Here is a 13,839-nt window from a genome sequence, read left to right as displayed (position 1 = left end):
AGAAAACATTCTAAGCAAACCCCTTCCAGCAAATTTTAAGTGATTGCTTCTGTGTCATAAATATTTATTAAATATTAATATTAAATTGATGATTAATGGTATCGAAGTTGTAGCAATTGTAGAATTTTGTATAGTCAAACAACGAAGTCCTCAATTGATACAGTAGGCGTGTGAGTTGACAATTTAAATTTTACGTTGGTATATTGAATTTATTAGATTTATAAAATTTGCAAAGTTTGAATTTTAACTGTATAGCAAGGTCCTCTATTGATTATTGCATATCGTTGAGATATATTAAATCTAACCATTTTTTTATGAAATGCTTACATTCAATTCAAAACATTTTCAATCCACTTCATTTTTCCCATAAATCCATAGGAATTTAAAGAAGATATTTACATAAAATTTGATTTGTTATTTTAATCTTTACTTGAAATGCTTTATAAAATTTATGAAAAAGCTAGCAATTACCCAGGTTGCCGTTTAAATTTATGAGAAAATCAGCTCAGAAATTTGCATACTCATCAAGAGTCGAGCATTGTCTCCTTATTTCGCCAGAAGGGAACTTTAGCTCATAATTCGCACGCCATATGGGATAGATCATGAAGAGAGGGATATAAATCGAGCAAAAAAATAATTGACAAACTGTTTAATTTTCGAGAAATTTGGCAACCCCTGAAATTTAACAGTTCCTCGGTCCTGATCCTATTATTGCACGTTGTAGATATAAACTGTTGCTAATTTTCACAAACAATAAACGCAATGACCTACTTGCTACATTCAGAATTACTACAGTCTAAATTGTTGCCTTTAAAAATGAATAAGGGTTGAAGCCAATATTGAGGTGCTTTCACTCTTAAATCTGGGCTCTCGGAAATGCTATGCAGTCAGTTGAGCGGCACTTGATTTAACGAGAGCGCTGTCAAGCTGCTTGTTTTCACGCTTTCACGGGGCGAAGTGTTGGTTTTATCGGCTGCTGGTCTGGTGGCTGGAGGACGGGATGAGAGTTTGCGTGTTGTTTTCAGAGGCGGCGGCGGAGACGTACGGCACAGGCTGGTGTGCGACACCCCATCTGACTGCGAGGCGGCAGAGTGAGACCATGCAGCCGGCGTAATAGTCGAGCTATTCTTGTTGAGATAAATCACCGAGATGTGTGTGATCCTCGCCAGATTAACTCGGCAATCTTGGCGCAATTTATTTGAGAGGGCTCAGGCATAACCTGCGAGTCAAACGGCCCTGCTCCGGCACCGGATCTTTCTTATTGTTCCGGCGGCGGGCGGCGAGAGAGGCCAGCTGCCCGTTTGCCAGAGCGAGTGTGCGTGTGTTTTGAGCCCCGGACTTAGCGCGCGCCGAGGGGACGACGGAAAGGGCATTTTTCAAGCCCGCCTGCTGCTGACGGCAACGGCGGACGCTCGCGCAAAAAGTGAAGTCTGTCGAATTTGGAGCACTTCCCGAACAAGTTTTTTGCACCGCCCAAGGTGGACTTGGTGTCACGCTTGGAGGGTTGGGATTTTAAGATGCTCGAATATTTCTAAGATGTTAAAAAAATAAAAGCATTTTATTTTAATCTTAGTAAAAATTCTGATTTCATCTCTAGAGATTAATTTTCCCCCTTTATCACATACTAAAAATTAAAACTTATTCATTGGTATGGTCTCTATTTCTATTAATTTCTTAAATTAATTACTTCATTTCAGAAACCATTTTATGTCTAACAACGATATTGTAGAGAAAATATTTTGCCTATTTTCAATTTTGAGTTTAAAATAATCAAAGTTTGGAAAAGAAGCGAGTGATTTTTTTTCAAGAGAACTCGAGATCTTGGCTTGTGCTGATCGTTGAAATGCAAAAATCGCATACCAAATAACTTTTCTTGATGCACACTGACGAGCCAAAACGGTTCCAAGGAGGTGCCCCTATTCACCCCTCCTCCACTCCTCATCTAAAGGGAACTATTTTTATTAATTTAACAGCGCTTTTGCTCTACAGTGACCCTGCGTTTGAAATCCTTTCAAAAACGGTTTTACACACCCTCCTTCGTCAATCCCTAACTCGCCCCTTCAAAAATTACCAAGCAATGTTCACAAAAATTGACTTTCAAAACGTGATCTCATAAACTTTTTCTTCATTTTTTAATCGAAAACAGATGGAAAATGCTGAGTTTGACCATTATATTTTTTACTGTAAAGATAATTCGAAGGAATAAGTTTCTGAGCAGGGCTTTTGAAGCTGTTGAGACATGCAGTCTGTTGCTTACTTTGCTTGGAAACACGTTTTGGATCAAGAGAGGTTCGCTATTAGTTGTCACTAATTATCATTATTTCTTCAGTGAAATAATGTGAAATTGACCTTAAGCTCTTTTTAACCACCACACCCTTCTGAAAATTTTATATTAATAGGCAGGAAGCAGTCTAAAATTTGCTAAATTACTGGCTTTTTTAGATTGGCTAAAAATCTTTCTTTGGAACAAACCGTCTAACATTCCCAACCCTTGTCAGGCGGAATTGTGGAATCTGCAGGCACTTTTGAAATATGGGCCCAGCACGAAATTAGAAACGAGAGATGTGGATCAATTTTTGACCTTATATGGAAAGAGGCTGAGGGAAGTAAAGAAAAGAAAAAGAAAAGAGCGCGTGCCTACTGCTAGAGGTCAAAAATCAGGGGAGAATAAGAGAGTGAGTGCGGGAAGCATCTGCAGAGCTCCCTCGGGGCCCGAGGGATAGATTTATGTTTGTCTCATTGGCTCCTTTTTTTTAAAATCGGCTGCGCTATTACGCGTTGAATTTATGGCCCGTGGCAATGGAATCCGTTATTCCCGAGATTACATTTGGGGATTAGGCCGGATTCAATCGCGCGCGCGGGCCCGGCATTTGTTTATTTATTTTTATGTGTCCACGCGAGTGTTGCTGCACGAAGAAGAACACAAAGCAGCGAGATTTTCTTTATTTCCTTGTCGGCAGCAGCGGTCGCAAGCAGATTAAAAAAGCACCAGAACAGCCAGGCAGAGCGTAAAAAGAGTGAAAAAGAAGTTTTGCAGCACGCGCGGTGGCAGAAAAAACAAGCTTTTTAAAGTGTAAGAACAGCTTGCTTTGCTCGCTCCTCCGCGCGCGAGTTGTTGACAAAGGAGCCGGCCGCCTTCGAGAAATTACTCCTCAACGACTCGATTTAGCGACACAAACTGCTTTTCTCTCTCTCTCTTGCTCGTGTAACACAGTAATAATTCTAAGTGTTGGCCATTATTATAAACATCTCTCTCCTCTTTTCCGCCGCCGCCACCGCGCAAGCTGCCGAGACGGAATTATTTAAATAAAGTGCTGGCATTCAGCACAAGTTAAAAGCTGCGGCAAAATCTGGGTGATTTCTCATTCCCTTTGAGAAGATTTTCCTTTCTGCAAGACGCGCGCGGCTCCTTAAATCAACTCTTTTCTTGCGACGCCGTGTGTATAACGGAGTCTCTTCGTTACACACGATCCTCCTCCAGAGATGCTATCGCTAAATGTAAGATTTAATATAATATCTCTCGCTACGATTACCACTTAGCTAAATAAAAATAAATCTAAAGTTGCTTCCACTGCGATACATAAAACAATTGTGTTTACAAGTCATTTTTCGCTGGTTTAACTTGATTAGCTTGATATTTGTGGACAGGGTTCGAAATTTTAGACTATTTGAGCCTATTTAGACTGGTTTTACCCCTTTCTTACTAGTTTTCTTACCAATATTTCGAATATGAAAAGGAATTGCAAGTTATTTGCACGATTTTAGCCTCTAAAAGAGTATCCCGATGGTTCCACAGACTAGTTTAAATTATTCTTCATAAAAGAAAACTCACAGCTTTGCTTGGAAAAATTTTTAACCAAATCTCTTCTTTCAAATATTTTCTAATTAAGGATTATGCTAGTGCTGGTTTGGTTGATAATTGATTTGACAAATTTAATGTCTCACCACTCAAATTTATAAATTTCACTCAATGTTTCCTCCTGTAGGTCTTAATATAAATAAGGAAACAAAGAAAACTGTCATTGACAAGTGTCAGTGACACGCTTTGCCGATCAAAGGAATCAGAGAGAAAGGAAAAATTGGGAGTCATAAATATCGGTGTGCAGAGTGACAGCACGTGCTTGCCGTTGGTCGCCCCAAGGAGCGATTACCCTTGTTTGAATATTGCGAGTTCAGGAGGCGCAGTGTACCGTTGTTGTTGGCTGGGCTGGCGGGTGCCGAGGGCGCGAAGGCGAGTGTGTGCTTGCTGCCCGCCTTATTTATTTATCCATTTGTCGGCTTTCGGCAGCTGCTCCGACTCGCTTGCGGTCGCACGCCGTAAAAACAACAAACTTGCAGCCGGTGCATTACAACGCGGCTGCCGAGTTATTGACAGAAACTATCTATATTTTGTGCCCGCCGGTGGTGCCGCTTGTATACAAATTGTTTCCGTCAGTGCCTCGTTGTAACTCGAGTGTGCCGTCGGCCTTTTTCTCCCGCCCGCCCTTAATGCAGACCTCCGACTGCAAAAAGCTAACAACCAACGAACGAACGCCTCGTGTGCGGCGGCGGCGGAAAAACGGAAAAAAGCTGCGCTGCCACTGCGACTGGGGAGCAAATCGGCGCTCCAATTCCTTATATATATTCCTTTCTTTTCCTCCGCCACGCTCTCTTCCTCGGCCGCGACGGCGATAAAGTAAAAGTGCCGATGGAAATTCCTGCTCGTGCAAATTGGGCGAAAGTGCGTTTCATCCACTTCGCGCCTGATTGATTGGAAATCCGTGATTTTTGTTTCTTTTACTACGCCGGAAAGAAGAGTTTGCAGCCAATGGAGGCAGAGTAAATCTCCGAAACTCAATTCTGATTCTACTTTCACCGAATTTCAGACTTTTTATGCAGGATACAAAATTAGCAATGTTTTTTTTAGTTTAAATCGTTGTAAAATATTTATGAAACTTTATAAAAAGTATGTGAAAATGTTATGAATCGAATAAATGTTGAAAATGTTTCACTAATCTCCGAATTACTAATGACAATATTTCGCATAAAGAAATTCCAGGGACCTATTGATTTGGTCCTATCGAAAGTACTGTATAATTGACCATCACGAGCATCGTGAAAGTTAAATACTATTTAAAAATATTTGTTACGTCGATATACATTTTATCCTGGCTACAAAAAATGTGTGTTTTGTTTCAGAGGCTATAATGCCGCGCTTCGCCGAGAACATCCCGAACGTGACGGTGACCCTGGGAAAGGACGCGTTGCTGGCGTGTGTCGTGGAAAACCTGCGTGGCTACAAGGTGCCCATTTTAAAATTTTCCACCTCGATTTGTTTTTCACCTTCCTGGCTAGGAGAGACTTTCACTTGCACGCGCTGCGGTGCTTCTGAAGTGCGGCTAATTATGCGGGGCAGCAGAAGCAGCAGCAGCTCATTAGGAAGCCTCTTTGTGCAGCGCATCTTCCCAATTGGCCCGTTTTTATCCGCTGGTTAGCCGGCTGGATCAAAGGATTATCCCTTTACCTGCTGCTGCTGCTGTCGGAGACAAAGTTGCTTCTTTTTGCCCGCCAAACAACAATAATAACCGCGCAGCCCACGCTCAAAGGAGTTCGTTATACTCTAGCCAAGTTGCCGTTCGTTGCACCGTTGTGTTTTTGTGAAAAAAATAGAGTAACTTTGGATCGATTCTGTTAAATTATTTTCTACCAATTACAGTTTTGCAAAAAAATAACGCTGAATAATATAATGGCAAATATTCACCATTTTCAATTTTTTAAAGAGGATATGTACTGGAAAATTCTGAAAAATAATTTTACCGTTTTAGCTAAAATATGTTCTGAAAATTGAGGCATAGAGCTAAAATGTTCCTATTTTGTCGTTTGACCCTGGCTGCAATATTACCAGCCAAATGACTGACCTGACATTTTTGTTATATAATAGAATCTGTTGTACACAAATAGGTGTTTAATAAACAAATTCATTTTGTCGTTTGAATTTCTGAAACAATCAGCATAAAAAATTGCATGCAGATCAAGTGGTAAGCACAGTCTTGATATTGAAAATCATGATTTATTTAGCCAAGAAGAGGAATTTAGCTCTTAGTCCGTACATCATTGGATAGATATAGCGACAAGAAGGGATCGATATCAAGCAAAAAAGACATACACAAACCAATTAGTTTTTCAAAACAGAATGGAAAAATCTGAAATTTAACTGTTCATTGGTCCTGATTTTATTAATGCACATTGTACTGATAAACTGATTCTAAATTTCAAAAACAATAAAATCAATGAACTACTTGCAAAATGTTCTTAATTGTTGGCCTGTAAGGCTCTCTACTTTAAATTGGATAAGCAAGCAATATAAGTACCATGTACCGTGTCAATGGATGGCACATTCAAGACAAAATAATTTACTTTGTTTCATTAGAACAAGTTTGATTCCTAAGTTTGTTGTGTCACTCATCTAGATCCTTTGACATTAAATGTTTCGAACCCCTCGGATCTCGAACACTCGTGCTTCAACAAACCAGGAATCAAACCATAACTTGATTGCTGTACGTGACTTAACCCTATAAAAACTCGTTAGTTTGGATACAAAGAAATTTTAAGTTATGCAACCAGCCCATCGAGTACGACTAAACGGTTGCATATTAGCTTTTTTAAATTTTTAATACATTCTAACAATCCTCAACAGCAGTACTTAACCTGCTAGACAAAATCCATAATCAAAGGGATATAACAGCAGAATTATACTTTCCAAGCATAAAGTAAAAATGAGAGAAAATACTGACGAAATGTGGAATAGACCTACTTGTATCGTTTTATTTGTTTTTAAATTGAACTAAATTCCCCATTATCATGATTGTTTTTCACTTTTTGTATTCCTAATTCCGTATCGAGTTTTGCTCAACCAAACAAGCTGAAAACCACGAGCGCGCTTTTCGTGGACCATCGACGAACGCTTTTTGTGTTTTGTGTATACACACACGAACGGCCATTTGTGTGCGGCGAGATATCAATCCATTTTACAATAATAGCATTTGCATAGTAATAAAGAGCGATTCCAATTTTGAAAACGCTGATCGTGTGCAGCGACGTGCGAAAAGAGAGGTGCACGCGTGTGACGTTCAGTCGATTTGTATTCAAATTTCGGCGCCTGCATAACGCACGCCGCAGGTGCGAACGGACGGACGGACAGACAGACGCGGTTTGATCCCGCGGCCAATCTGAATAATCTCATCTGAAACAGCGCGCCCGAATAAAAGCAGCACGATGATTAATTGACGTTTGATGGGCCGGCGGGCCGGATTACGCCCGGCGAAATGTACTCTCTGGCGGGGTTTGCACATTTTTCCCTCTGGTTTTTCTGCAAAACATAAAAAATAAATAAATGAAAAAAGCAAAAAAGTCTCTTTACCAAACGAAAATATTTATTAAAAGTTTTGCTACAATCTAGAGGAGCCAATATTTCCCAAAGCAGAAGGAAATTATCTTGATCTGAAGTCTGGCAATTTTGATAAATATTTAATGCCTTAACTTGTTCCTATTATACCCAAATTTTCCATTGGGGGGGGGGGGGGGGGGCGAGCACTCAAAGACCAAAATTTCTATTTTTCGAGTTTAACAGGTAAGTATTTTCAGGATAGTTGTTTCACAAAAATCCAAACACCGTCGAACTCGTCTCATCAATCTTAATAACAACATTTCTGTTGATTGATTTGAGAGGTGTTGGTTAAGGTTACTTAAATCGAATTTTTGGAATGAGACTAAAATTGAAAACGAATGAGATGTTTAAATTTATTATTTTGATAAAGCCATCTTTTAGCGTGGAAAAGTTTAGCATACATTTTTTCGCAGGTTGTAAACAATAAAAGTGACTAATCGATCGCGTATATCTATGTATATAACAATCACTTAAATTCAATTTGAACAATCATCCTATTGATTCTCTCACCCCTTCAATGAATGTGCTTAGACCAGACTAAGAGGGAGAAATATTCTATTGAATCCTAAAAAAACAATTATTTTATGAGAAAATAGAGGAACTTGAATTGAACTTTTTAAATTCAATTATTCGTTCATTGTGGAATACAATATCGTGAAATTGCGGAAACCTCCTCAAAATATAGTTATTGTTTAAAATGCCGTTTTTGCTTTTAAACAATTATAGTACAGGGAATCTTAAGAAAGCCTACTGAACACTCCCTTTATCAATTGATGTCAACCATTGGTAAATTTTGCATGTGTGTGTGGCCACGACAAAAATTGTTTTCGCTCGCTCCCCGGATGAAAGTAATTACCGGCATTGTTCGCTTTTTAATATCGGTGAGAGCAAACAAATTCCGCCTCTTTTCAATTGTACCGGGTGAACGGAAAATACGCGCAACGAGCGCTTTTCCTCCTGCTCAGTCTGTACCTGCCAAGAAAGGCTGGCTGCTGGCTCTTCTGCTTTTCAACTTGCCCGCTGCTATTTGCCAAACAGATAACGCAGCGGCAATAATAATAATGAATTCGCCCCACCGTTATTAGAGCTGCTCTCGAACGAGGATTATTTTCTGCTCCACTGCTGCTACTACTGCATCTCTTTCTGCTGGGATGATGATTTTTTTCTTCATTTCTGCCACTATTTACGGATTTTCCCTTGTGCAGCGCGGCGCCAGAGACTGCAAACGAGGAGCAGACGAGATTTTTTGTTATCTTCTCTTTGCCAGGATTACTCGGAGCAGTCTGGTCTGCAATGAAATATATAATGTTTCTGCAGAGCAAAATGGATTGTGTATTTTGCCTAATGGAAAACGCCGATTTTGCGTTGCAGGTGGCGTGGGTGCGCGTGGACACGCAGACGATCCTCTCGATCCACCACAACGTGATCACGCAAAACCCTCGAATTTCGCTGTCGTACAACGACCACAGGTCGTGGTATTTGCACATCACAGACGTCCAGGAGGAGGACCGTGGCTGGTACATGTGTCAGATCAACACTGATCCCATGCGATCGAGGGTCGGATATGTGCAAGTCGTCGGTGAGTGCCGCCGTCAAACTATAACACTCACACACACGCCAGGCGTCAACGCAAATTGAGCACCACACGCCTAAACTCGTGGCATTAACTCGATCACCCAATAATACAGCAGCTACCAAGTTTACTATCACACAATAGATGAATTTTAAGTTGTATAATATCATTGTATTTATTGTTTCCTGTAATTTAGGGATGAACTTTTTGTGCGTGTTTTTGTTTCATTTGTTGGAAATTTTCTTAATTTAAATCCTTGCAGGGGGACGCACCTTTGAACCTTAAAACTGCGTTGATTTTTTACTACCATTCGATCGTTCTTGATGAAATATGACAATTTGCTAAATTAATAGATGCTGTTATTTATGGTTCGCTAGATCCACGCTTCTGAAAGTTAAGTCCAAATAGGTTTTTTTAAATTTATTTGAAAATTATTATATAATCAATCGATATTTATGAACAACAAACAATCGAACTAAAATTGTATTTTTGGTAATTTTTTCAAAGACGATAATGGAATAAAAGCCATCACTGAACTTCATCCCCACCCGACAAGCTACACGATCCCTATTTAAAACATCAGACACTTTTCCTGTTCGGTTATTAGAGTGTGAGTATTTATTTATTTATTTATTATTCCAGTGCCTCCGACCATTCTGGACAAGGAAACGAGTTCGGACATGGTGATCAGGGAGGGAAGCAACGTGTCGATGACCTGCAAGGCGGAGGGCTACCCTGAGCCTTACGTCATGTGGCGGCGCGAGGACGGTGAAAACATCAATTACAACGGCCTCGAAGGTATGATTTTCGTTTGCCTGCTTCAACTGTTGAGCACTGGGAGAATGAAATTGGAGCCTTTTACTTCGTTCGGCAAGAGGCAAATTTTTAAAGCGTGCATAAATTTTTCAACAGCCACTCGGCGACGAGCTCGCCTCTTGTCTTTTCCACGGCCGCTTTACGCGCAAGACACGGCGTTTTATGTGCTTTATGAAGAGGCCGTAAATTAAAGCTAGTCTCTAAATTAAAAAAGTGATTTCGGCGTGTCTGATCCTGGGCACGTACCATAAATCACCGCCGCAACAATGAGTCTTGTGTTTTTGCGCTACCGGGTCTCAATGAAGAGTGCATTAATCTCCGGGCGGCGGCGGCGGCGGCATTTTTATCAAAAGTCATTAGCCGGCCGGCCGGAACAATCCGCCGGCCGGCCGCGCGCGTTTTTATATAATGGAATTATGAGTATAAAAAATATGGAGCCAGCCCCCGCCGTTTGCCGGGCACGTGCGGCGGTGGCGAAAAGGCCGCAACGATGACACTGTGGTTAAAAGTGGCATCCACACCACACAAACAGAGTAAGCCTGTTGAGACCGTTCATTTATCACCCCGGCCAGGGACCAGAAGCACACCAGTTGTCAACACAGCAGTCGCTCGCTCCGTCGCCCGCCCAGCCGCCAGCACTGCAAGCGCGCGCGCTCGTCTAGAAAACACACAAAGTTAAACTGATTGTCAAGGAAGGAGCAGACTCTTTTTGCAGCCGCCTGCGCGGGATTTGGCCGCTCCCCGGCGCAATGAATCATAATGACAGTCAAATTAAATTTGCATGCCCTTGCGCCCGGCCCAAGAAACATATTCTTTGCCCAGAGTAAAATGCGTTCCCTATGCTCTGTTTTAACCTCGAGTTTAACCTGATGCTCTCGCTCAGGATGAGTTTTAGGCTTTTGTTTTAGTCTCTTAGTTTACGGAAATGATAAATTCATTGTAAAAAATGCAGATGAAGAAAAGTGATTAATTAGTGCAATGCATCTATCTAAACATTTTTTAGTTTAATTAACTTTAAGTGATTTTTTGTTTGAATCTAACAAAAGTACCACAGGAACAATAAGAGAAAAGAACGGTTCTCTGATTGGCTTTTTGACGCAGCGCTGGCCCAAGATTCAATCGCACAGACGAGAGTGGTTTAATGAGGAAATTTTATGAAAACTAAAAATAACGTAATTTTGCTCTTCTGTGAGCGGTATGGACTACGGATGGGTAGTTATTAGTGAAATACGAGAGGAAAAAATCACGTTCGCCTACTGTACAGCTGCTGTTTTGGACCTAGGCCTCATCAGCCGTGTACAATTTACCTTTAAAACAACATTAACACCACTTTTATTCAGTAAATTCCACGCAGAGTAGAGTCGTTACGTTAGTTTTTATACTCTTTTAACTCTTTTCACTTTGTGGAAATAAAAAATAATTAATGGCTATAGAAAAATATATATATATTTTTTGAAAAGCTTGAATAAAGATTTAATTTCATTATTTTGTAGCACGTACCAGAATTAAATCGAAAAAATATCGCACTGCCGTAAATATGCTACATTTTCTTCACTCCAGATTCCTAAGTTAAAATCTTAAATGAGAAAACCCACGTGCTTCATAAGATAGAACGAAATTGACATAAAAACAGTTTGTAGGGTATTTTACTTCCAATTTTAACAATTTTCTGGCATAATTAATTCTAATGAACGCTTGCTTCCCCGTTAAATTTTAATGCGGAAAACTCTGGATCAATTTCAGAAACTTAAATAATCTGTACAGTATCCAATCTAATCTTTGGAAGATAAAATCTAGATAACAGGACCCCTATTTGGAATTTATAGTTTGTAAAGTTAAATTGCATCGGAATTTGATGTGCACGAGTTTTCCTCAAATTGGGTCGAACAAGATCAACATCGGCTACCCTTTGGCGAATTTCTAAACTGGCCTTCCACGTGCTTGAACGATTAAATTGCTCGGCCCACAGTTTAACCAATCCCCTAAACAGCGCGGGCTTTTGTTCTGAAAGCCGATCTGGCGATTTTTCAGTCCAAAAATCGCACAACAGAAATGCGCCGAGCGCAAATTTTCTAAATTGAGAGGATGCATGAATTTTGTTTGGAGCGGTGAGATCAAAAGGGCAGCGTGTGTGGCGAGAGCATTTGCAGCCTACTTGAAATATATGAAAAGGTCCTCAGGCAGTTCACAAAATGCGAATCGGCCGCACAAGTGCGCGCGCTCCATCCAGATTGTCGCGCTCACCTGTGCTCGTAAATAAAAACGAGAGAGCCCTCTGCTCTGCTGCTCTGGCTGCTGCCGAGAGCGAGGCAAAAGTGGAAAATGAAATGAAAAGTGTTCTGTGTGCGCGTGTTTGCAGCGAACGTGATCGACGGTGAGGTGCTCAACATCAGCAGGGTCAGCCGGCTGCACATGGGCGCCTACCTTTGCATCGCCTCCAACGGCGTCCCGCCCACTATCAGCAAGAGGGTGCTCCTCAGAGTTCAATGTGCGTACATTTGCATGGATATATTCCTTTCCCAAATTGAAAAAGCATCAGACCGTCCGATTTTAGGTTGATCAAAAGTACATCAGCAAAGGGCCAGTGTCAAATAGCAGACTATTTATTTCAAGTGGTTCTCAGTACTGATCATTGAGAGGCAAAGGCACGGGCGAAAGGACGGTTTTAGCTCATGCCTGTAACCGACGAAATTTAAATTGAAATGAATTCTACATTACGTGTAAAGCATCAAAATTCAATTTTGATATTATTAAGGAACTGGTTGGAAATTTTTAGAACGCATTCTGTACAATTAAAAGAGCGTGTAACGTTATTTGCATTTTTCTTGCCGAGCTTGATAGTAAGTTAAAAATTTATGGATATACATTTCATTAAGCCCAGCATGTGCAGCAAAGGTACATAGTTCTGGTGTGGGTCTGAAAATATAGATGAAGATTTTTCACTGTTATATTGGACAGTGTTTTTTCCTCAAAAAAAAAAAAAAAAAAAATATGATTTCGTGGCTTGCATAATTTTCACTATATTATAAAATATAATTATGTAAGAAAGTCAAGAAAGTGAACAAACATTTGATTAAAAATAGGTTATCCTCTGTTATCAATAAACATTTTGAATCGTTCAGTTCCTTATTTTTCAAGACTTCAGTGAAACTCACAATTTCATATAACAGTAACGAAAATGTCTGTCGTTTCATAGCCGTTTAGCATTTTGAGGAATTTAAATTTCGGAAATGAGGCCATCAGCAAACGCGGTTGGTAAGCATATCGCAGCGGGTCCATTTGAGCGAGGAGAGCGAGCCCGCGGCCGTCGGCGTAGGCATTTCAGCTGACGCGTCATTGTGTCTTTCTGACCGTAAAACGTGCGCCTCTGCATGCATGCGCCAAAGCTTTGTTTGCATAATCAAAACAGGGATTATTTGGCGCGTACCTGCCCTGTGGCTTTGCTTTATTAATCCGCGCACACGCGGTGAAAAAACGGACAAAAATCGGCCGGCCGAGCGAGCGATCGGCGTTAATAACGAGCTTAGCGCGGCCGTCACTCGTGCTCTCGCCTCGTTTCCACGTGTTCTCTTTATATGCATTTTTATAATGTCAGAGGGCAAATTAGTAGCGGATATGTTTTCTCTGTAACCGATTTAATGAGCATTTTGCGAACAAACATTCCGAATTCACATTGAAAATTTTTAATTCCTAAATGAAACAAATTATATCATTTTAATAGGCGGCTTTGAATCAGTTTGACGGTCAAAAAAAGTAATTTTTTCCACAAATATTTGTATTCAATGATGCCATAAAACATGAAAAATTTGGATTAAAATTCATTGCTTTATAAACAGATAATAAATTTTAGGGAAACTTCATTTGTAAAAAGTAGGACTGTACATTTTTGACGTTTTTTTTTCTTGAAATATCAGAAAATTATTTTTATGGTTTCTGTATTAAAATAGTCCCTGCCAGAATTTTAGTTGCCAAAATGTACTCCTCAGCATTCTTACTCCAGGTTTAAAAGTATTTTAAATTATTC

General features: G+C 40.2%; 1 protein-coding gene across 2 annotated transcripts in view; it reads left to right on the top strand.

The window, feature by feature from the left end:
* LOC135936067 (lachesin-like) overlaps positions 1 to 13,839 on the top strand; it is a 69,462-nt gene that overhangs the window by 42,583 nt on the left and 13,040 nt on the right. For both annotated transcript variants that reach the window (XM_065478749.1, XM_065478750.1), the window contains 4 exons: positions 5,179 to 5,282; positions 8,798 to 9,005; positions 9,642 to 9,797; positions 12,175 to 12,303. In XM_065478749.1, the coding sequence (XP_065334821.1) occupies positions 5,179 to 5,282; positions 8,798 to 9,005; positions 9,642 to 9,797; positions 12,175 to 12,303 (597 nt within the window). The remainder of the gene's footprint in view (positions 1 to 5,178; positions 5,283 to 8,797; positions 9,006 to 9,641; positions 9,798 to 12,174; positions 12,304 to 13,839) is intronic.

This window comes from Cloeon dipterum, chromosome 2 (genome assembly GCF_949628265.1).
Source record: "Cloeon dipterum chromosome 2, ieCloDipt1.1, whole genome shotgun sequence".
In the NCBI taxonomy this organism is placed as follows: Eukaryota; Metazoa; Arthropoda; class Insecta; order Ephemeroptera; family Baetidae; genus Cloeon; species Cloeon dipterum.
The sequence above is the reverse complement of the archived record's forward strand: the minus strand, read 5'-3'. Positions and strand labels throughout refer to the sequence as shown.